The sequence below is a fragment of the Artibeus jamaicensis genome, unplaced genomic scaffold (genome assembly GCF_021234435.1).
Source record: "Artibeus jamaicensis isolate MK-2021 breed Jamaican fruit bat unplaced genomic scaffold, CSHL_Jam_final contig_603, whole genome shotgun sequence".
In the NCBI taxonomy this organism is placed as follows: Eukaryota; Metazoa; Chordata; class Mammalia; order Chiroptera; family Phyllostomidae; genus Artibeus; species Artibeus jamaicensis.
Window position 1 is genome coordinate 1,308,370 of NW_026521904.1, and position 24,570 is coordinate 1,332,939.

General features: G+C 36.9%; 1 protein-coding gene across 6 annotated transcripts in view; it reads right to left on the reverse strand.

Annotated features, from left to right (window-relative positions):
• Positions 1 to 24,570, reverse strand: part of GTDC1 (glycosyltransferase like domain containing 1) — a 379,255-nt gene that overhangs the window by 237,964 nt on the left and 116,721 nt on the right. For all 6 annotated transcript variants that reach the window (XM_037155165.2, XM_053670687.1, XM_053670689.1 and 3 more), the window contains 2 exons: positions 16,747 to 16,818; positions 13,776 to 13,978 (listed from right to left, as the gene is read on the reverse strand). In XM_037155165.2, the coding sequence (XP_037011060.2) occupies positions 13,776 to 13,954 (179 nt within the window). In that variant the 5' untranslated portion in view covers positions 13,955 to 13,978; positions 16,747 to 16,818. The remainder of the gene's footprint in view (positions 1 to 13,775; positions 13,979 to 16,746; positions 16,819 to 24,570) is intronic.

Here is a 24,570-nt window from a genome sequence, read left to right on the forward strand (position 1 = left end):
GAGAGAGGGACTCTCTCTCAGGCGGGGTAACTAAGCAGTGGGGATGTAAACTTAGCTCTGAGAGAGATTCGTCTGGAGAGAGCCTGTTCCAGAACACAGCCAAACCAGAGGAAGGTTGGTCAAGAAATCAGGAGGCTTAATGGTATCACCAAACCACTGGAGCCAACTCTGCTTGAAGTCAACCACTCTGGAACTTTCAGTTATATGACGCAATACATTTTCCTTTATGTTTACGTGATTTTGAATTAGATTTTCTACCATATGCAATTAATAGGGTCCTCAGTAATGGAGCCTTCAAAGCAAAAGCTCCCCAATTTCTTACCTTTGAAGTCAAAGCTGAATACAAACTAGACACAATCTGCCTTATCATCCCAACCCAATGTCCCAGGACTCCTCCCAACTCAGAAGATGGTCATGCTAAATAAAGCAAGACTTTCAAGATTTCCAACATAATGCTGGAGTTTTTCCAGCATTAATACCTTTGTTCACAACATTTCATTCTCCTACAGCACTCTTCCATTTTCTCTCCATCTGTCACAATCTCTAACATCCTCTCAGGTCTACCACAGAATTTTCTGAAAAAAAAATTAAACTTTTTCCTCAGTTACTTCTTTAAGAAATGCTGCTCTCTCTGCAGTTCTGACCCTTCCACATGAGTTCTCCAGTGGCATCGTCAGGATTCATGGTACATGTCCCATGTCCCATGGCCTTTAGAGACAGATGGCTAACATGAAGGGCTACATCTTCTTTTTGAAAGGCAAATAATCATGAAATGCTAAGGCTGAAACAAGAGATCCAAACAGTAACTCATATCAAAGCAACTTAAAAGACAAAAGCCACACTGGAAAAAAATTATTCTCCATAAGTCTCTAACTCTAAAAATAAAAGCAAACTATGCAAAGAGATACACAAAAAGACAAAAAAATAATTCCTGTATTAAAATAAGCAGTGCTTGATAAAGATGAATAAGAGACCCAATTTGTCTTTTATGTTAGGATTCCTTAAATTTTGATGTTAATTCCTTGTTCATGACATCACAGAGCTCAATAGATGAAATCAAAACCTTCAGTTACAGATGAAAAATATTAAGACTCTAGCTTAAAAAGTGACTTTTCCAAGGCCAAACGATTCATTTATAGCAGAACAGGGATTATAACTCAAGACTGCTGATTCCCCTGTGTTTACAAGTTATATATTCTTTCAGTAAACTCTTTTTATGTATATGTACATTTAAACATATTTTATTAAACATCATTTGAACATTCATCCTTAGACAGATTCTAAACAAGAAGCGACAAACAGAAAGCCCTAAATGGGCTAGTTAAGTAACATGAATGTGAGAAACCAATCAGCATAAAACAATGGCAACTAGCAGTGTTTATGACCAAAAGAAAGAAGGTCCATCTAAAAGCATTAAAAATAAAATAAAAGCTTAAATGTAGAATTCAAAGTATCTCTTTGAGCCACGTTCTAATTTCTCATTTCTCCTATAGCTTCTGCACCATAAATTAGAAGGCCACTGCTCATGGGTGGCTACTGTGAGAACTAAAAAGCCTTAATATAAAATTGTGAAATTTTACGAAATATCACAAGTAGATTTTAGGTTCCATAAAGTTTCCTAAGTTAGAGACTTTTTTTTCTAGAAACACTTTTATACAGGCAAAATTCCAGAAAATTTTATTTTCTCTTAACAAAATTTATATAATGGAGGATGACTGATTTCATAGTATGATTAGTATAACCCATAAATAAGTATGCAATTCTTATGTTTAATCCCATAAAACTGAGTAACACAGGACTTTAAAAGTTTCTAAGCAGTCTTTGCGTATAAGAGATAATATCCCAACACAGACAACTAGTAGTGCTCATGCAGAAAAAAGCAAGCAAATTAGCAAAATCTATTACAACCATAATTTGTTTGCATTTCAAACCCACAGATACGAAATCATTCACTTAACCATATTCACTCACGTACTATGTACATGGCAGCTACTATGTACTAGGCAGCATACTAGGTACTAGGGATAAAAAATGGTAAATGAAAATGTGCCCCTTGTCATTGTGGAACTGATAGGATAATGAAAAGGAAAATAAATCAAGCAAGCAAAATAATTGCAAATTATATATAATGTTACTACAAGAAGACATAAAGGATGCTGAAATAGAGGGTTGGTTTTAGATGGGGTGGTCAGGGAGGGTCTCTCTGAGATGAAAGTTTAGCTGAGACTTGAAGGATGGGAAGAAATAAGCAAAGGGGTTGGGGAGGAGGTGTGAGTTGCTGTTGCCAGCTGAGGGAGCAGCAAGTAGCCAAAGGACCTGGGACAGGAAAGAGCTTGATATTTCAGGGGGAACAAGGCCAATGCCACTACTGCAGCAGACTGATGAGATGAATGGAGTGAGAGACGAGGTTGCAAAAGCAGGCAGGGTCCAGCAAACCCTGTGTGTAATCTGGATTTTTACACGTGCAATGGGAAGTCACTGATGGTTTTCAATCAGGGATCATTCAATCAAGGCTATAAGTATTAACAAATGGTTATGGGCATAAGGCTTTATTTCAATCAACAAAGAGTTTACTGAATGATTACTATGAGCCAGCACTGTATGTCCAAGTTGGTCAAGATGGACCTTACGTCATCAGGGCTCGCACAGGCACTGGCTCTCAAAATGCAAGCTCTTAGTAACTGCTGATGAAAGAAAACAGGAAACAGGCCTAGGAAGGAGAGAGCCAAAAGATATCTGGTCCGGGGGGGATTTAGGCCAAACTATCTCACCCCCCAGCTCTTTTTCTACTACACAGTCGACCACCAAGAATTTCTCCTAAAAAGGAGGCAGCTGGGGGGTCTGTTAAATTTTTATTATCAGCAAGAGACGGTGAACAAGGAGAAATATAGGAAAGACTGTTTACAGGAAAAAAAAAAAAACTCACTAGCACGCAGGACTATGTTCTTTGGAAAGACAAAAGGATGGAACGGACATGAATGCTTTTTTTGTGAGCACTAGGCCTGATTCAGCCCCTGCCTCCCACCTGCAGTTATCTCCGTGGGCTGGCTGGTCAGCAGACCAGCTGGTCTATCATGGGCCACAGAGGAGTATAAAGAAAGGACAAATGAACAAGAATTAGTCATTTAACGGACAAGCCAATGTGTCCAAAGGCAGCTAGGAGACGAAATCTGACCCCTGAGCAATAGGAGAGGAGCATGAAGGCTTCTCTAAGAGAGGAGACTTCAAAGGAGGAAAGGGTAACAGATGATCTGCATCCCGGCCTCAGTGGCCCTAAAGACAGTCGGCCAGACACTAATACCATGCATACCCTACGCAGCTCCAAAAGCAAGCATATTTTCATTGACTAAGCCCTTAATAAAAGCAGAATTTTTTTCTCAAATAAACAAAGAAATAAGTGGTGGGGAATGGAAGTACAATAAAAATACCTTTCATTTCCTCAAGGTTTTTTCCAGGCTAAGGAGACAAACCATGACAAAGATACTCAACACCTAAAAATAATTGGATTAGAAGCACTCTAAGATCAGACTCATAGTTTTGATTATGTCAAAAATAAGTATGTTACATCTAAAAGCCAAACTATGAAGGCCCTTATACTCTATAGCCAGAGCTCTTTTATTCAATAATACATTTGCGTCCATTTTGGGGGTGTTTAGGGGTTTTATGTCTTTTCCATTCCCTTCATTAAAAATAATGATTTTCTCTCCTCTGTAAAAGTGTATTAAAAATCCAGTGTGTCTTTTAAAATACAGTTGGCAAATTTCAAAGGGTAAATGTATGGGAGATTTACCCTAGAGGACTTTAAGGTACAAAGTCTGTTAGAAATAATGTCTTGTATCCATATGAACCATTACTCGGGAATCTTAAATGTGATATTTTATTTTTTAAATATGCTAGAAGGAATATTAAAAACATACACTTGAAGTTGCACAGCCATGCCTAATGCCTTGGAAGCAGTGGGTTCACAGTGATTGCTACTAACTATTCAAACACTTTTGAATTAGCAACTTGTGAAAATAAACCACAAACTTCATAACAAGAAAACTTTTTTTCTCCCTGCAACTGGAAAATTAAACTTCTTGAGAGCACTGACAAAGAAACACAAAGTGGAAAAGACAAAGTCTGGAAACCAGCCTTTAGTGACAGGGGTAATGTCCAGTTTTGCAATGAAGAGTTTATTAGGGTCATTTAAAGGTTAGTCATTCATGCAAATATGTGAAAGGGAAGAGAGTAAGAGTGAGGAAAGAGGGACAGACAGAGAGAGCCACAGAAGCAGAGACGGACTCAGTGGTTAGTTACTTGGTTTGCAGTATTATTCTATTTCTATACTGTTGTGGTTAGCTATGTTTTCAAAATAAAGTCCACATGGCTACCCTGAACCATACAGTCAACCAGAGGAGACTTCACTGAAATGAAATATTGTGGACAAAGCCCTAAGCCCTGTACAAATACTGGAAAGCTGCTGTGTGCGCAGCCTAGACAGTTGAGCAGATTGGTAGGAAAACAAACCAAACAAGAATCCCACCATCAGGCAGTACAGGACAGGGAATCTGGTTGGCTGGGCAACAGCCAATGGGGAAACTCAGCCAATTTTCATAAATGGAGCAGTCACATGCTGGTAAGACTATGGAATGTTAGATTGCACCTACTGACAATGTAATTTATACAGTGTCACAACATCATCCAAACCCCAAGTGCACACACTTGGTAATAATAGTGAGTTGGGCAGCACTCAAATGCTGTCTTCAGTCAAGTTCATAAACCAACTAGGGAACTTCGGAGCATTCCAGTTGGAGGATAATTTGGGAAGAGCAGGTACTTCTCTTCATCCTAAACAAAGAAATGTTATTTGTGCATTCATGAGTCTACCAAATGATTTTTTAATGTCAAATGTAGTATTCTATTTGGATTTTAATTTAAAAAATTCAAAAGAAGAAAATTCAAGTAAGTTGTGACTTCCATGGATGAAAACTAGGGAGGTGTGTCAGGGGAAAATGAGAAAATCACAGATTCACAAACCTAGAAAAGTTCCTGGTTCGCGGCCTTTAGCCTACAAGAAGATTCAAAAACTGTGATACTTGTCAACTCAGGAAAGTACCGCACCCACTTCTAATAGTAAAATCTGGTAGGATATTTTATTCAAAAGGTATTTAGGTCTAATTGACCTAATTTGTTTACCCTTCTAAACAGAGTGTAAGATAGCATAGTGGGTTTGAGCATGGGCTTAAAAAGAACAAATGGTATATGGACTTAAAGAGAATGAACAACCCACAGCCAACATCACACTCAATGGGCAAAAACTAAAAGCCCTTTCCCTTAAGATCAGAACAAGACAAGGATGTCTACTTTCCCCACTCTTATTCAACACAGTAGTGGAAGTCCTAGCCACAGTGATCATGCAAGAAAAAATGAAAAGCATCCAAATCAGAAAGGAAGAAGCAAAACCATCATTATTTGCAGATAACATGATACTTTGTATAGAGAACCATAAATATTCCATGAAAAAATAACTAGAACTGATCAAATAATTCAGTAAAGCAGAAGGATACAAATAAATGTCCAGATTTCAGGTGCATTTCTATGAACCAATAATGACTACCAGAAAAAGAAACTAAGAAAACAATCCTATTTACACCTACATCAAAAAAGAAAGAAAGAAAATAGCTGGGAATAAATTTAACAAAGGATGTAAAAGACCTGTCCTCGGAAAATTATACAACACTGAAGAAATAACTCAAGAACACAAATAAGTAAAAGCATACACCATGTTCACGGGTATAAAGAATTAACAGAATTAAAATGTCCATATTACCCAAACCAATCTATAGATTTAATGCAATTCCTATCAAGATTCCAATGGCATATTTCACAGACCCAGAAAAATATTCCAAAAATTTATATGAAATCACAAAAGACCCCAAATAACCTGAGCAATCTTGAGAAAAAAGGACAAAATTGGAAGACTCATGCTACCTGATACTGAACTACCCTACAAGGCTATAGTAATCAAAACAGCATAGTATTGGCATAAAAACAGGCATAGAGACCAAGGGAACAGAATAGACAGCCCAGAAATAAACCCAGGTGTTTATGGTCAATTAATATTTTATAAAGGAGGCAAGAACACAAAATGGGGTAAAGACAGTCTATTCAATAAATGGTGTTTGAAAAATTGGACAGATATATGCAAAAAAAGAAATTAGACCACCTTCTTACACCATACACAAGAATAAACACAAAATGGAATAAAGACTTGTAAGACTCAAAACCATAAAAATCCTAGAAGATAGGCAGTAAGATCTTGGACATATCTTGTGGCAATATTTTTTCTGATATGTCTCCTTGAGCAAGGGAAACAAACAAAAATAAATAAACAAGTGGGACTACCTGAAACTTAAAAGTTTTTGCACAGGAAAGAAACCATCAACAAAATGAAAAGACAACCCACTGAATGGGAGAACATATCTGCCAGTGATACATCTGATTAAGGGTTAATATATAAAATTTATAAAGAAATTATATATCTCAACACCTAAAAACAAAACGAAACAAAAACAAACAATCCTATTTTAAAAAATGGACAAAGAACCTGAATAGACACTTCTCCAAAGAAGACATACAGATGGTCAACAGACATATGAAAAGATGCTCATCTGGGAAATGCAAATTTAAACCACAATAATATATCACCTCACACCTGTCAGAATGGCTATCACTAATAAATCAACAAGCAACAAGTGCTGGTGAGGATGTAGAGAAAAATGGGACCCCCATGCACTGCTGGTAGGAATGCAGATTGGAAAAATCACTGTGCAAAGGAGTATGGAGTGTCCTCAAAAAATTAAAAATGGCCCTGGTTGGTGTAGCTCAGTGGACTGAGCGTGGGCCTGCAAACCAAAGATGAAGGTTCGATTCCCAGTCAGGGCACATGCCTGGTTTGCAGGCCAGTTCCCAGCAGGGAATGCACAAGAGGCAACCATACATTGATATTTCTCCCCCTCTCTCCTTCCCTTCCCCTCAAAAGATAAAGAAATAAAATATTTTAAAAAATTAAAAATGAAACTGCCTTGGAACCCATTTCTCAGAATAAAGCTGAAAAAGCCCAAAACATAAATTAAAAAGACTATATGCACCTCACTCCTATGTTCATAGCAGCGTTATTTACAATAACCAAGCTTTGGAAGCAGCCCAAGTGCCCTTAAGTAGTTGAGTGGATTAAAAAAAAAAGCTCTGTAACATTCACACAATGAAATACTACTGGGCCATAAAAAAAAAAGAAGGAAATTTTACCCTTTGAGACAGCATAGACAGACCTGGAAAGAGTTGTACTAAGTGAAATAAGCTAGTCAGAGAAGGACAAATACCATATGATTTCATGTGGAATAAACAAAATAAACAAACAAAATAGGAACAGACCCATAGATAAAGAGAATAGACTGACATGTCAGAAAGGAAGGGTTTGGGGGACTGGATAAAAAAAGAGAACAGATTAATAAAAAATTCATAGACACAGACAACATTATGGTAATTACAGAGAGAAAGTGGGGTTGGGGGAGGTAAAAGGGAGGAAGGGGGGATAAATGGTGATGAAAGGAGACTTCCCTTGGGGTGGTGAACACACAAAACTATATACACATGATGTGTTATAGAAATGTACACCTGAAACCTACACAGTTTTATTAACCAATGCCACCTCAATAAATTCAATAAAAAAAAGAATGAACAGTATATGGACCTTGCAAGTAGCCAGACGAGCTCAAATCACATATACTGACCACTAGCTAGCTGTGTAACCCCGTGCAAGTAACTTAACTTTCTAAGCCTCAGATTCCTCCTCTGTTGAACCAGAAAAACAATATCTAACTTCCAGGATTGTGGAGTGTCTACCATATGGTAAGTGTTCAATATGTTTATCTGTTATTACTATTATTTAATATCATTACATTTTATTCTGTTTACTACAGAGATGTAAAATAACTGCCCTAGGTAAGCCTAACACTTCACTTAGCTATAATTTCTTAAATCATCATATACTTTTCTACTATCAACTATGATGCACACTACTAAAAAGGTGTTTTCATAATTAAAATACATTAAATTATTCAAAAAAGTATATTTTAATGAAAGGATGTTTTGTTATTGAAGTATTATATTATTCAGAAGGTTGCATCTTTAATAAGTTGTTATTTTGAATAACAATTCAAAATAAGATGTAACTGCCAAGTAAACTTTCATTCCCTTTATTTTTTATCCAACTATTTGCTTTCCTTGCCCTTCCTTGGACATGTGAAAAAAAAGGTCAGGGGTAAGGGGTAGGTATCCCAATGATAATCAACATCTATTAGGACTTCTATGGCTACAAGAAAGAAAACTGAAGCATGAAACACCAAATCAATCTCAAGAAACACCAGCTGGGATAGAGAGACAGCTTCACTAACACAGTAAACCAGCCTCTGTCTTTCAGTGGAAGATTTTTAGCTAAGGCATCCACATCTTTAATGAGTATAGTTCCATTTGGATTTTCTGTTACATTTTAAATGAGGTTTTGTAAGTTATGTTTTTATGAGAAATTACCCATTTTGTTTAAGTTGTCAAATGTATTAACATGGAACTCTTAAGAGCATTTCCTCCTTTCTATTAATTTCTGCTTTCTATGTAGCTATAGTTTTCATTCTAAAAGTTAAGTGTGCCTTGCCCTGGCCAGTGTGGCTCAGTAGGTTGGAGCATCATTCCATCAACCAACAGGTCCTGGGTGAGATTCCTGGTGCAGGCTGCAGGTTTGGTCCCCGGTCAAGGAGCACGCTGGAGGGAACCGCCCCGTGTTTCTTTCTTACACTATGTTTCTCTCCCTCTTTTTCTCCTTCCCTTCCCATCTCTCTGAAATCAGTAAGTATGTCTTCGGGTGAGGATAAAAAAATATAATATAAAATAAACATTAAGTGTGCCTTTTATGAAAATCGATCATGCCTTTGGTTTATCTATGTTATTATTTCAAAATAACTACTTTCAGTTTGTTCATTTCGATTAGAAATGGGCTTTCAATTTCACTTTTACTCTTCTTGTAATTTTCTTACCAGAACTACTCCTAGATTCAAGTAAGAGGGGGCCTGCTCATCACAATAAAAAAGTAAAAATAGAGGTATTAAAGATGATGTGGCTGTGACTGTCACTTTAGATGCAACCCACTTTGTAATACACAATATGTTCATTATGATTCAGTTCTATTTTTTAGTATCCATTATGATTTCTTCTGTGGCCCATGAGTTATTTAGAATCATGCCCCTGCATTTCCTGACTTGGAGGCTTTTTTTAGGAATCTGTTAATGATTTCTCTGCCGCACACACTTCAGAATGATTTCATCCGCAGGGTGAGAAGCACTTGTGGAGAGCTGCTCACAGCCTGATATGGATCCTGGCAGAGGAGGCCGGCCAGGGCACAGGGAAAGGGACGGGGCGTGGGGACCGTTTCTGCGACACTGGATCTCAGACCCCTGTTTTCACTCATTTCCAACAACTTTCGTTGTTGTTTTGTTCTTCTAACCTCCTACCTTTGTACCAAAGGCAGCACCTAATAATAATGCTTAGCACCTTATTTCCCGTCACTTAATATGTCTCCGACAAGTTCCCCTAAGTGTACACTGAAAGCCCTGACCTGGGGCTCAGTTGGATAAAGCATACTTGGGTACACCAAAGGTTGTGCGTTCGCTCCCGGTCAGGGAGCACTCCAGAGGCCGCTGATTGATGTTTCTAACATCAATACTTCCGTCTCTCTCTTTCTCTCTCTCTCTCTCTCTCCCTTACTCTCTAAATATATCCTCAGGTAAGAATTTAAGAGAGAGAAAGAGAGAACAGTGAAAGCTTCTTAATTCAGGTTAGAGCAGAACAATATTTCATCTCAAGAATGTAACATAACAAGTTCCTTTGATGAAAATTAGACTACCACACCTTCCCACTTTAATTTCCAGATCCTTCTTTAGATCCTCTTACTTTGTTCCATTCAACTAGGGACTTAAAAGAAAGTCTCACATTTTACAGAGCATGTGTAGATGTTTTAGAACACAGGATTTTCAGGTGACTCGGTAGCTGTACTGCTCAAAACGGAAGTCTACTCCAGGTGTTTCCCGCCTTCCATCAGCCCTTTTTTGGCAGCCCAGGCATTTTATCCTCATCTTTTCACCTCATGGTTGCAAACATCACAACCACATATCCAGATGCAGGACAGGAGAGATGGCTTTCTCCTTCCATAAGCAAAAACACAAAACAAAACAAAAAAACTTTGGTGGAAGAACACCCAAGTCATATACTTAAATCAGATTTGCCAAAGCCTAGCGACAGACTGACTATTCCTAGCTGTAAGAAAAGGTGGGAAAACTTGGCAGCAACGGAATCACCAAGATGCACTTAAGTCAACTGTGCTTTACTCCCAGGGGCTGGGTACTTAGCTACCCCAAAGAGCACTGTGACTCTGTTAATAGCAAAGAACTGTTAGGTGGTCAATGATCAGTAGATGCCACAATAGCTCAGATGGGATGAGAATAGAACTGTAAGCATCTGAGAGTGAAAAGTGATTTTAAGTAACAGTGATTCTTTCAGTTCAGTATAGATACTGCAAAAAGAAAAATGCCTTTGATGCCTCATCTAGGTATATTTTAATAAAACAGAAAGGCTCGATCCTGGGACAAATGACTCACACATTTCAGAACACAAAATTAAGGCACATCTTCAAAAACATTTTGCTACATTTTGTGAAGTTTCCAGAAGGCAAAGCTTTAATATTACCTAAAAGTTATAATAATTACTGACTACTTTTGAAAAAATAACTTCTGGAGGCTTTGTGATCTAACAGCATTACACAGCCTGAAATGTGAATCATGGTGTATCCTCTCAGCTGTCAAGATAAAGGAGAACCCAACTGATGAATTAAGCTGAGGCATTTAACCTTTTAGTAATAAAATACTTTCCAGACAACAAGCTTATAACAGTGACTACATGTACAGAAGTTGTAAAAGAGCATGCACCTCTATTCAATGTCTTTCTCATCAGACACATTCCTACTTCTTCTCAGTGACCACACACAGCAGGCGATATTGGTGCTTATTCATTTTCTCTTTATGAATTTTGGTGATTTCATTTCCCAAATATACAAAGAGTAAGTAATCAGAAAACAAAACTTTTCATATCTTTAAAAGTCTCTACAGAGATCAGATTTATCTCATATAATAAAAGATTACTCTTGCACTTCAATGTAGGGTTGCGTGAACATATTTTTTAACTTAGCACAAGTTTTCAAGATGCAACTATTTGTCGAAAAGTATTCAGAAAAGTTGTTTGGTAAAGAGCACCTGTCACCATTGGTCAGCTATGACTGTAAGTTAAGCTGCTGAGGCAGGTGGTTTATGAAGTCTGATTAGATTACTACAGGTAACTACATGGCTTACCTGGCCATTCTTGAAAGATCACAGATACCAGACCCGGAGGTTCTGGCTATGACCGAGTAAAACGTTAGTTACATCATGATCTTTCAGAAATCTACTCCCCAAATAAAACAGCTTCAAAGAGCAAGATGATGATTAACCTCAAATGCTTCAGGCCTAAAAGGGTGTGGGGAAGCCATGGGCAAAGAAGTGTTTGTTTGCACGCTGTCCACACACATATAGTTCCAATATAATCATTTCTCTCTGAAAAACTGCATAATCAAAATGAAATCTAATAGCAGAGAGGTATAGCAATGGTCCATTTCAATGCTCAAATCACTGTAGAAATTTATTATATCAAATGGTAACGTTTAATGAAAATGTGCCGTAAAGTCACCAGACTACTTGACCTCTGGTAAAATACGACTGGTGCAATGAAAACAAATGAGATGTGAAAGCAACTATAAACAGACTTTAACACAGCAATAGTCTTATCACTGTCTTTAAACTTTTATACTGATACATTTGTTGAGATTTCTCATATTCTTAGTGAATCAACAATTCACTCAGTAATATCACAATACAAAATGTTAAATCATGTAAGGAAAAATACAGTTGAAGTTAGAAAAATTACAAAATTTTCAATATGCCCCCAAATAGCATTTAGCTTAAAATTCCCAAGCAATGTGACCTGAGTACTCACTTCTATTCCACCTGACAATCTGAGTTCTCAAAGATGATGAATGGTTTTCATTCACCAAAAGAGTTACTCTCTGAATTCCCCACATTACTACAAAAACCAGCAACTATATTTAAATTTCTAGCTCTTGTCTCCCTTGTGACCGCTCTACCTTGCAAGCAGCAAATGGGTGTAGCGACAGAAGCCAAGGTGAGCACTATAGTTTGCAACATGCCCTGTCTCTAACAACCTGTCTGCCCTAACTCCATTAGTTATCAGCCTGGTACTCCCCGCTCCTGCCTAACCTATGCAGTCCTACCCAGAACAGCAAGAACATCAGATACGTACACCATGGCATGGAAATCTTTCACTATTTACCAATCAGGAGACACTTGGCAGTACATTAAAAAAAATAATAAAGCGGTAGAAATGTTCAAGGGGATTCCATTCTACATTTTCCTCCTAAAACTCTAATCAGTATTTCTCATCCATCTTTTTAATGTGTCCCATAAAACTTTCTAATAGATGCCCCTAGTTCTCACTTCACAAAAAAATCAGAATTCGTTAAGTGAGGTCTGTGTCCCCCAAATCTTCTCACCCTTCAAGATTAAGCAAAGTCTGCCAGCTATATAAAGCCACCTCTAGTGTGTCATGGTAAAAACCAATTTTTGTATTTTTCATACTTTCATTGCATGCATATGTCTATCTCTATCTCAATAGTCTTTAAATTCTATAAGGGCACAGACTTTGGTCATACCCATCTTTAAACCTTAGCTCCTACTATAGAGCAGGCATCATAAAATTAAATAGCATACTCACTAAAATAGGCATTGGCGGTTATGGAACCAAAAGAAAAAGAAAAAGATAAAAGAAAAAAAAACCAACAGGCCCAAGATCAACTCTCTCAGGCCAAAAAGTGTCATCCGTACCCATACTTGTGCATGTGATAAAATCACAAGACAAACGAGAAAAGGCATGTAGGTTCAAAATGCAGTCACTTTTTGGCTGATGTGGCTCAGTGGAGTGAGAACCAGCCCGTGATCCAAAAGGGCTGCTGGTTCAATTCCTGGTCATGGCACATGCCTATGATGCAGGCCAGGCCCCCAGTGGGGGGCATGGGAGAAGCAACTACCAATGCTTCTTTCTCTCCCTCCCTCTCTCTCTAAAAATAAATAAACAAAACCTAAAAAAATTATTTTTTCAAAAAGGACATCAAGAAATATTTCTTAAATAAACAAACAAATACATAAGGTCACTTTTCTATCAACCTAGAGTCCTCAGAGTATAATGTAAATGTACTCTGCTGCTCTGCTGTCTGTACTGACCGGTCATCCTGACCAATTCCATAGTTGGAGAAAATCTCATAGATGTCAATAGAGAAGCAACATCCTTATACAAGTACATTAAAAACAGGCTGAAGGTCTGGCCGGTGTGGCTCGGCTGGTTGGAGCATTGTTCTGTAACTCAAATGTCTGCGGTTCGATTACAGTCAGGGCACACACCTGGGTTTGCATGTCTGACCCCCTAGTTGGGGAGCCTATGAGAGGCAGCCAATCAATAGTTCTCGCATCTATGCTTCACTTTCTCTTTTCCTCTCTCCTCCCACCCTACCCCCAAAAATGTCCTCAGGTGAGGAAAGAAAACAAAGAACAGGCTGCAGATGCAGCCTCAGCTCTAATTACCTGTAATGCTCACTGATGGGAATATTCTGAGAGAAGTACAAAGCTGATGTCCGTGCTCTCCAATGCCACTTCTTCGCAGGAAGAGTATAAAGAACACAGTTTTCAAACTCTTCTCGGAGAAGGTCCACGAGCTGTTTATGGGACCCCCCATAGAATGCTTCGATGATAAGAGTACTCATTGGCCCTTTAAACGGTCACAGATTCTAGATAATAAGCAAAAAACATGTATTTTCAACTATGTATATACGTGCACAAAGATTTTTAAATAAAATAAGTGAACAGATTGTACCCAGAAATCAAATATAAATAATTTACGAACACATTTAAAAAAATAGGTTTTGCCCCCACTTGTTAAAATAAGAGGACATAAAGGATGCTCCAATTTTCCAATTTCTGTTTTCTTCATGCCCTGAGATTACTTCCACAGTGACTCAGTTTTTTCTCCTACTCTAGGAAGTTTAGATCCTTTCCTACTTGAAACGGCTTTGATCTGACTCACTAAACTTGGAACTGGCATGGCCTAGAGTGGCACCCAGTCTTGGACAGCCTCCCACTCCAACAGCCCTTCATTCGTAAGGCCCTTCCCAGCTCTGATGTTCTCTGATTCTGTAACTCTCATATCACTGTAGTTTGCCCCGTATAATGTAGCCACATTTTTGTGCCCATTATACATGGTATTATTGTTCCCATTATTATACTCATGGTATGTGATCATTATACCCATGTATAATGCACATCCTTATATTTCCCTCAAAAATGTGTGCCCAAACTGTGCATTGTACATGGCAAAATACAGTAATCCATTTTTTTAATGCAGCAGCTATCAAAGTCTCCAATGAATGCATATTTATAAGAAAGCACATTCATATTCAAATTTTAATTCTCTAGTGTCATAAATCTGAAGATATAATTTCTGGAGACACTGAACAAACCTTGATCACTTTCTCACAATTGTATATATCCCACTCCCAAAGAAAGACCACAAAATTGGAGTAAAGCTATACGCCTATTAACCAGCAAGGTTTCCACCACCCTTCTTTAAACAACAAATCCATAAAGGGAGATAAAGTAATGTTATTATGAAAAACATGGTAAATTTTTCATCACAGAGAAACTGGCTATCAAGAAAATTTTTATCTGAATAATGGGACTTTCATTAATGTGCTAGTGAAATAAAAATGTATGCATGAATATAAAAACTTTTATGTATATTTTAAATTATATGCTATTTCCTGTTAGAAGTAAGGAAGAAACATAAACACTACATTGTTTAAAAAATATTCCAGATGTTTGAATTTTCCTTTATGACAGAAGTAAATACCACTCATTAAATGGCAGATTGCTTTTCTTAATAATGTTTTTCTGCAAAATTATTAGTCTCAACAACTCAATGATGCTCTTCACTAATAAAACTGTACTTCACCTTGCTCAAAGCAATGCCTAAATTGTATTTCAAAGCAAAATGTCTCAAATGGTTCTCAAAAAAATGCCAGAAATGAATAAAAGCTTATTTCCTGATCTCTGAATCTCCCAATGAGCATTTTTTGGGAAAAATATACAAACACATATTTCAATTATCTGCAAAATAAGAAACAGTATTCTTCAGGTGGAAAAGGCATGAACCCCGGGATGAGGAACATACAAGTTTAAAGCTCAGTTCTGTCCCTTCCTGGATGTATGACCTTGGTCGAGCTACCTAACTTTGCAGGACTCACTATCACCTTCTCTAAAATGAGGACAACAATACTAACCACAGAGCTGGCTGTGAAGATGAAATTGAAGCCCAGTAGTCTATAGTCAGTAATAAGTATCTTTGCCCCTCTCGTTATGAGCATAAATTGTCTTACGTAAGGAGAATGAATACCTTCAAATCCTCCAGTAATTTTCGGTCATGACCCCCTTCCTATCCATCAAGGACAAGTGGGAAAGATGTACACATGCATCTCAAATGCAGTGGGGGTTACCCATTCCTCATTAGCAGCTTTCATTTCAAATATGATTTTAAAAGCCCCACAGGTTTTGTGGCTAAGAAGGAAGCTATGCAGAAGCTTAGCTATGCAGAGGCTTAATTTTTTTTCTGGCCAGTGGGAAACTTCAACTCTTAACATAGCTTTCACTAAGTTAAAAAATACTTCCACATTTAACAAAATTGTAGCCATTATTCCTTCAAACAATGAAAACTTCTAGAAAGTAACTAGAGAGAACAATAAAAGGCAATTCTGAAAATTGTATCAAAGGTTTCAAGGCAGAATAAAAGCAGTTGAACATTAATTTGCTTACTAGATCACAACACAGATATCTACTATCTTGCATTATTTCCTCTGACCTAACCACGCTAAGGTGTATATGCACCGTATACTCTTAAAAGGTTTCTAAAAGACTCTAGTAAAAATGTCCTGAGATATTTCCTCAAGTGATGAAATGTGATATTAAACCACTCTAAAGAATATTCCACTCATATAACCAACCTCAAAGAAAGCAACATCAATATTAGTGGAAGAAAAAAAGCTTCCTGATTCTTCATTATTTTGCCCTTTTCCATGATTAATCTAGAGCACATATTATACCATATAGTTACAGATGTTTCTGTGAGTCTGAATCATGAGTTATCTGCAAACTGTGGAGGCAGTATGTGTAGGTGCTGCTGTAGATTCAAGACAATCAGTAAGCAGAACTAACACCAAGCATGTGGGAGGTTGAAAAATAGAGAAGGGGAAAAAAGATTATAGCTATAGTAGATTTCCACCCCTTTAATAGCTCAGTAAGAAGAGTGAAATGTACAGGTTTGAACTAGCGTTTACTGGAGCATTTTGCTAGTGGCCAATGGGTGTGTCTGCATTTTGGGTATTTTTCTAGGGAAAGTAACTATGTCCTACCATCTCTGAAAACTATACTTAGTGGCTTTGATTCATGGAAATTTGTCCTGCTTGTTTTGCAGAGACAGCCCTACCCTGGCAGTTCACCCACTTACTTTTCTATTGCAATTTTTGTGGCAAGAAGAAAATGTGTTCTTCTTTTCTATGGTCGTCTTCTTAAAGCGCACCTGGAAGAGAGATGGTCCCCATTAGGTACAAGCAAAAAGCTGATTTTTAAACATAAGATTCAAGCCAAATGTCATTACAGCATGTTAATGAACAGTTCAAATACTAAAACTGTGCTTCATTTTGTTTTAGAAAATACTGCTTGAAACAAATAAGCATGAGGTTAAAAAAAGCTTTGTTAAAACAATGTTTTTCTGTTATGCTAGAATTTGCTAAAGGATAAAGGAAGTACATTATTTGCCATTTTAGCAATACTCTCAGAAAACTGCAATTGGTCACTCTCACAACACAGATGCTCACGGGCAAGTCGGGTGAATACAGACATTTTTGCACCACTAGCAATGGTTACTAGAGAGTGAGCCCTTGGGAGCAGCAGGAACAGGGCCTCAGCACTGAGAGTACTTACTCCAAAGCAAGCAGGGTCTCCTTTATGGCAGCGACCAAGTGTTTGTCAAAGATGGTGGGTGAGCCTGTCTGCAGACTAATGTCTTACATAGTTCAGAGAGTGAATAAATCTACTAAAGCATCAGCACACATACAATCAGATATTAAAGCTTGAAGCATTTAAATTGTGTAAGTCTATCCAAATAAGGGGTGTGGCATTTGAAAGGAAGAAACAGCAAAAGAAAAAAAAAAACTTACATTGGAAAACAAATACCAGTCCTTTCTGCATGACAATACAATGATATTTTATGATATTAAGAAAGAGTAAATGGCCAATCCATTCTTGCTCCCTATAACAGCATATAAAATATTTCACCAACTATTAAGTTTCTCTGCTTAAACAAGTAAGCTTCAGTTTTCTTAAAAAAAAAACAACTCATTTCCTCACCATATTTTATTCTTCAGTGACACCAATGAATGAGAATCTACTATACTATGGAGTTTAATTCATTATCAATACTATGATTTAATGATACATGGTTAAATGCTACACATTAAATTTGCAATATAAAATGAGTCAAAGTGACAGCTATAACATAGAAATTTTAAGTAACTTCAAATTCTATTTAAAACCACCAGAGGTCAAAATGAACTAAGAATTATCTACCTTTCCAAACAGCTTGTATTTATAATTAAAAGGGGATGGAAAGTGAAAAATCACAATAGCATTTCATACAAACATTTTGACTAAAATGAACAAGTTAAAATCATCTCAAAGAGAAACCGAAAATGTATTGATAAGATCGTTTAGAACAAAAGTGGCCTGAAACCAATGCTGTGAATATTTTTAAATTTTTATTAAAACTTTCTGTCATTGTACCTGCATTTATTTTCAGCTTGACCCAATTTCTTTATTCCCTGAGCCATGATCATTTTCAAGGTGAACTACATTTTTTTTTTGTCTACCTCCTCTAGTAGTTACAACTGCTGTGGTAGCTGAATATTTTTTAACAGTGTAGATAAAGGAAAATTGCAATATGTCATTGATTTATTGAAAAAGGTATGCTAAGTATAAATAAGTCATGTGGGCTTTTAAAAACGGATCCTAAATCACATTAGAAATGTGCAGTTAGCCCTTGTACATGATGTCAATTCTGTTACCTATAATATTTAAATAACTTTCCAACCAGACACCAAGTAAACTTTTTACATCAGAGGAATTGTTGTATTAACATATTCCACAGACACCTTACTGCTATTGGTTGCGGGAAGGTATAGTTTCAGTGATGATGGTTTTAACAGTTTTAATCCCACACACATGAGAAATTGATTCCACAGGTTAATATGTACATGGCTTGATACCTTAAATTTCTATCAATGGCTAAAAATGTATTTTCTATTTGTCTATATAAGATATTTGGAAAATTAAGCTTGGCAGAGCAAAAAAACAGTGAGCTTAAACACTAAATGCTTTAAAGCTGGGGAAAGTAAAATTTGAGTAGGATTTCCCAATAGGTCATCAGAGGTTTACCTGGTATTTTCTCACTGACCCCTTTCCTTCTGCACCTCCACCCACCAACTCCAACACACCAGGTTCTATTTTTAAAAAGCAGCTAATAACCCAGTCGAATAAAATAGGGCAGTACTGAGAAAAGTTAGTGTTACCTTCCAGCCTACTCAAATGATTCATCAGGGAAACCCCAGTTGTTAAAATATACCATAATTCTTATTAAATAGTAAGAAATAAGCATAAAAAAACTTTTGTTTTGAAATATGTCACCACTGATTCCCCTAACAGAACCCATGAAAGATGAGTATGTAGTAAAAATACATTCAGCTAAAAAAAAAAGGTTTCCTCAAAGTATTACACTACATTTAATTACTATATGGGGGGTGGGGGGGGACAGAGACAAATGCTATGACAAAGTTATTTTTTAAAAACTTCTAAAAATCAGGCACGGCAAATTCATCCTAATTCCTGAAACTTTGATGTAACCTCTGAAGACTGAAATATAATCTGGCTTCAAATGCGGAGTAATAACCTTGCAATCCCAAAACTATTGGCACTGGTAGTACTCTACATAATTAAAGTTTGGCTAATAGTAAGGAATGAATCAGATTCATGAGCACTAGTCTGAATTGAATAAAATGTATCATGAGAACTTATGATTATATTACTATTTGATTATAGGACGTACAACCTAAGGTGTATGATAACTTGTATACTACTATGTGTACTTAAATAGTAACATTAAAAAACTGGCTTCATAATGAATAAGATGCAGCTCTCTAATATTTTATTCCCCCACAATGTCATGGATGTTCATATTTCTTCAACTCTGACATTTGTTTCCTGCTGTGGTAACTAAGAACTAGGGATTTATGTAATAGTAAAAAGACTTAGAGCCATATTCTTTGGGAGACACTTTAAAACTACTTTAAAATGTACTTTTCCAATTATATGATTTGCAAGCTCTTTCCAAAATTTCAATCTGATGTTCATATATGGCATATTGCTTTTCTTAATAATGCTGTTCCACAAAATATATTAGTCTCAACAACTTGATAATGCTCTTCACTAATAAAACTGTACTTCACCTTGCTCAGTCAAAGCAATGCCTATCCCCAACACTTAGCAAACAGAAAGTGCTCAACAAGTATGCTATTTTGAAGTGTACTTTTCCAATTACACAATTTACACACTCTTCAAAATTGCAACTTGATCTGCATATAGGGCTATTTAATTTTCTCTAACAAATATTTTCATTCTTTCTCAATTTGGAATTTAACAGTTGCTTAAAAATATCACTTATTCCATGACTTGAATTAATACAAAGTCTTGGTAATGACTGTCAGTAACAAATGCAAATTCAACAAACAATTTCATGTACCTGCACTAAGACATCATCCACTAGTTTTCAAAGATACATAATTTCCACAACTAGATGTGTGTATATTACAATTTATTACCTTACATTTTGTAATTACCTGACATTCCATGTTACATAGCAAAATTATAACTATGAACATTTTTGTGAGTTTACTGGTTTAATTTCAGTGACAAAATACTAACCCTCTTTCAATTTGCCATTGCTATTAATTTTATAAAGTATTTCAAACTATAGCCCTGGCTGGTGTAGCTCAGTGGATTGAGTGTGGGCCTGTGAACCAAACAACCACGGTTTGATTCCCAGTCAGGGCACATGCCTGGGCTGCAGGCCAGTTCCCAGCGGGGGACACAAGAGAGGCAACCATACATCGATATTTCTCTCCCTCTCCTTCCCTTCCCCTCTAAAAATAAATTAAAAAAATCTTTTAAAAAAGAACTTCAAACTATAAAAGTAGCAATAATTAGTTCTACTGAATACTAAAAATACTTTCAATGTTCTGACATTTTAAAATGTGACAGTATATGTATGAATCCACAGAAAATTTTATACCAGAAAATCTCTCATTCACTCCTTTGAACTACCCTAATTACATTATGCTTTTAACTACAACTCCATGCTACCATACAATCTGGTTCCCATCACACCATTCACCAGAAGCCAGCCACAAATAACCTTCCAAAATGCAAATCTGATCTTAAAGTGGCATGCTCAAACATCTTCAATGTCTCTCCATCCCACATAAAGATAAAAACCCCAGGTCCTACATGATGCAGTTAATGCCTTCCTTTTCTGGCTCCTTCCTTCCTTTCCCTGTACTACAGCCTTGCTTCTCCTTCTCCCACTTCAATCCTCCTGCCCTCAGTTCCGCCTCCTCTTCATTGCAGCAATACCAAGCACTCACACTCATGCAGCTGTGCTACCCTCCTGTGACTTGAAACTTTTATCTCTTTTCCGTTAGCCTTCTCTTCGTGTTCACCTAATGAACTTTTCTTAAAATTTCTGCTCATGAATCATCAATTCTACGAAGCCTCTCCCTGAACTTCTCTTAAGCACAACTTCCTTTGTACTTTTGATAATAGTATCATTATACTTGCCTCACTCTATTTCCATGTCCTTCCATTGCCTATGACACTGCACGTATCTGGTGGATGGGGACCATATTATTTTCCTGGGGGCTATTCCACGATCTGGCATATAGTAAATGGCCCTAAGTTTTTGCAGAGCTGAACTGAAAATCGGGGGGAAAATAACATTGCTTTCACTTAGCACAGGTCCCAAGACTGCACTGTATTTGTTCCTAGTGATTTCCGAAGTCCAAACTAAATCGGCAGTCAGCACATCCAAACATACCTTTATTATATGAGGGGGAACCAAAAAAATGGGGTTTGTTTATAAAAAGTTGTGTATTTATTCTTACATGTTTAAACTTCAGTCACTGCAAAGTACTCTCCATTTGATGCAATACTCCTATCAAGATGCTTTTTCCACTGCTCAGAACAGTTTTTGAGCCTGTCATTTTGATTCCTTTTAGTGTTTCTGCCATTCTCTGTTTCACCTTCCACACTGGCAAAATGTTTTCCTTGGAGGAATTTTTTTCATCCATGGAAACAAAAAAAATGTTGCTTGGGGAGACATTATGACATGGGCAAATGTGTTCAAAAAACCTTTTAAAAAATTCACTGAAGCCAAACACAGCCTCTCACAACAATGCCAGCTGGTACAGATGGGTTCCTAGAACACACTCCTAGTGGGGCAAACCTGTACTACAAGGGGTCTGCCCTCCAGAAGATAATTCCAGGTTGTCCTTGGGACCCCCTTGTATTCCCTCTCAAATAATGATTGTTTTGCTTATTGTTCACAGAAAGCAGAATTTATTGCAAATAATAATTTTTATGTAGATACATGTTTATCCTAATATGCTAAATACAATAGAAGTAACAATGTTGAAGAATTAAAACACCATAAGGAATTCAATCCTGGGCCAAAGAAAGTTTTATATCTGTGAGATCCATGAATTTTGAAAATCACCTGCAGTTTTTTAATGTGTTTGATCTGTCATCACTGGCATTTAATACCAGAGTAAAGTAGAATGAGAAGCCAGTTCCTTCACCATCAATCTGGAGATCCCACTCCACGGTTAGTAATTAGGCTTTTATTTAACAAGGAAGAAAAAAGACATTTTGAACTATTTTCTGCCAATAATTATTCATTTTCTAAATGTTTGACAAGATGAATGATGTATTTGCCTCCTCGAGATGGCATTTCGCCAAGGCTTCCGCCTTTTCCTGAAAGGGGCGGCACATCGGCTCAGTGGGAGAAAACCGGGTGACCTGACTGACACATTTGGACAGACACCTAAGTTTCAAAATCATGGGTGGGAGGAATGCTGCCAGGGTCATTCTACCACCTTTCTTTTATAGAGGAAGAGGTGGAGAAAGCTGGCATCACAAAATAAGGGAGCGTGAGGGTCTCCTGACCCCTTACTCATACATCTTCCCATTATACTTTACTGCAGGCGCGCGATGCCACGTAAGTAAAAGGTGCCTCTATTTTCTACTCTTTGAAGTTTGGGGATTAAATATTAATATTTAATAACTATTATCGTGTAAATGATATATATTGCAGCATATATTTATAAGCATGTGAAATATGAATGCCACTATAAGATGATAAATGTATTTACTACATATATTTAATTTTATTACATATTATATTATATATATTATAATAATTCCTAATAGTTTTTAAATCTAGAACATCAGTGGTATAAGTCACACAAAACTGAATACCATGTAGTTAGGGTGGTAAACAATCAAAACTTTTGTTCTAATCTCTTGTGCTTCCTTCCAGAATCCTGCATAACCATCCCTCCCCTGACCTCACAACCCTTCCTTCACACCCCAGCATCTTAGTGTAGTTGAAAGGTCACGACTCCTTCTAAGGAAAATGTTCTGCCAACAGCCCTGCTGAGGGGTTTCGAAGCCTCGCTTCATGCCATGGACAACCCTCTTCTCTGACTGACTGGACACTACAAGAATATTTAAAACGACAACAGTCGAGTCTACCGCCCTGGAAGAATTCAACTGGTTTAATCATTAGACTGGTGTCTTTTACTGGACAGGAGCATTAATTGTGCTACCCTACACTGGCTTCTCTATCAAAACATAACTCCAACTTGGTTTGTGCAAGCTAATTATAAATACACACATTAAATAAATTTAAAGTAAAATGACAAATGTTCTTAAATATCCTGGCACTAGCGAGTCTCACTAACATCTTTTAAGAACTTAATCCATATTAACTAAACAAAAAGTTGTCAAGAAGTTGCCCTCTCCAAGTGGGGGGCACATATCACATTTTCAGTTAATGTTGAAACAGAAAGAGCAGGGTTACTCTAACACACAAACAGACCTATTTGAAGTACAGCAACTCAAGCAAACATGGGTGGCATTCCCTTGATGAGTTAAAATAAATGTCACCCAGTATAAAGTTCTGGATTTATTCACTGCCATTGAAGAATGAAAAGGACATAATCTCACAACTGAATTTATTTATCAGTAAGGGGAAATCCACTCTAAAGCAATGCACAATCCTAGCAGCTTAGGAAGCAAAACAATATATATCAGTAAACACTTGGGAGAAGAAAGAGAAATCTCCATACAGGATTAAAGGGAGAGAAATATATATGCTTAGTATCAATATTAGACACCTTTAATATTTTTAAAGTCATTTTATATACATGAAAGTCACCCTGCAATAACAAAGCTTTTAAATGGTATAAAGAAGTATGAGATGAAGCAGCATAAGAATCTGTTGTTTAAGATCCAAATCAACAAAACCACATTTAAAGCTGTATACCAATTAAAATAATCAGTGGTACTTCTCTCATCTCCAAAGGTCCACAGGAATATACCAAATTATTAGAAGTAGGATTAGTTAAAGATATATTTTCTCCTATTAATTTTTTGCAGCAGATCTTTTCCAATTGCCATGTATTTTTCAAGAATGCTCTGATTTGTCAATGGTCTTAAGAGATTTGCTTATGGTTTAAGAAGCCAAAACTTGAAAAACTGGATAGACTCTAGAGGATGATAATGATAAATTCTAAAAAGCCTAGAAGCCCGGTTTTGACTGGTGCTAAGTAAATCTGGGGCTAATAGATGTGGTAATGAGAGCTGTGTCACTTTTTAAATATCACAAGGGGCATATTATTAGCTACCCACTATTATAAGAAAAAAAGTAAGTCTGATAATAATAGACTGGGATTTTAAAATCCTGTAGATATTTAGGATTAAGACTGTTGAGTAAAGAAAAGTCACAAAGACAACAGTATATAATTTCAAGAAGATCTATTGTTCTCCATGGTATCTGCAAAGGAAGCACGGACTTGCCCATATCATCAGACACACAAGTCCCCACTGGATGAAAGATAAGTAGCCGTAGCTCAAAGTTTTCTGGTTGGAGCAAGCACTAAGACTT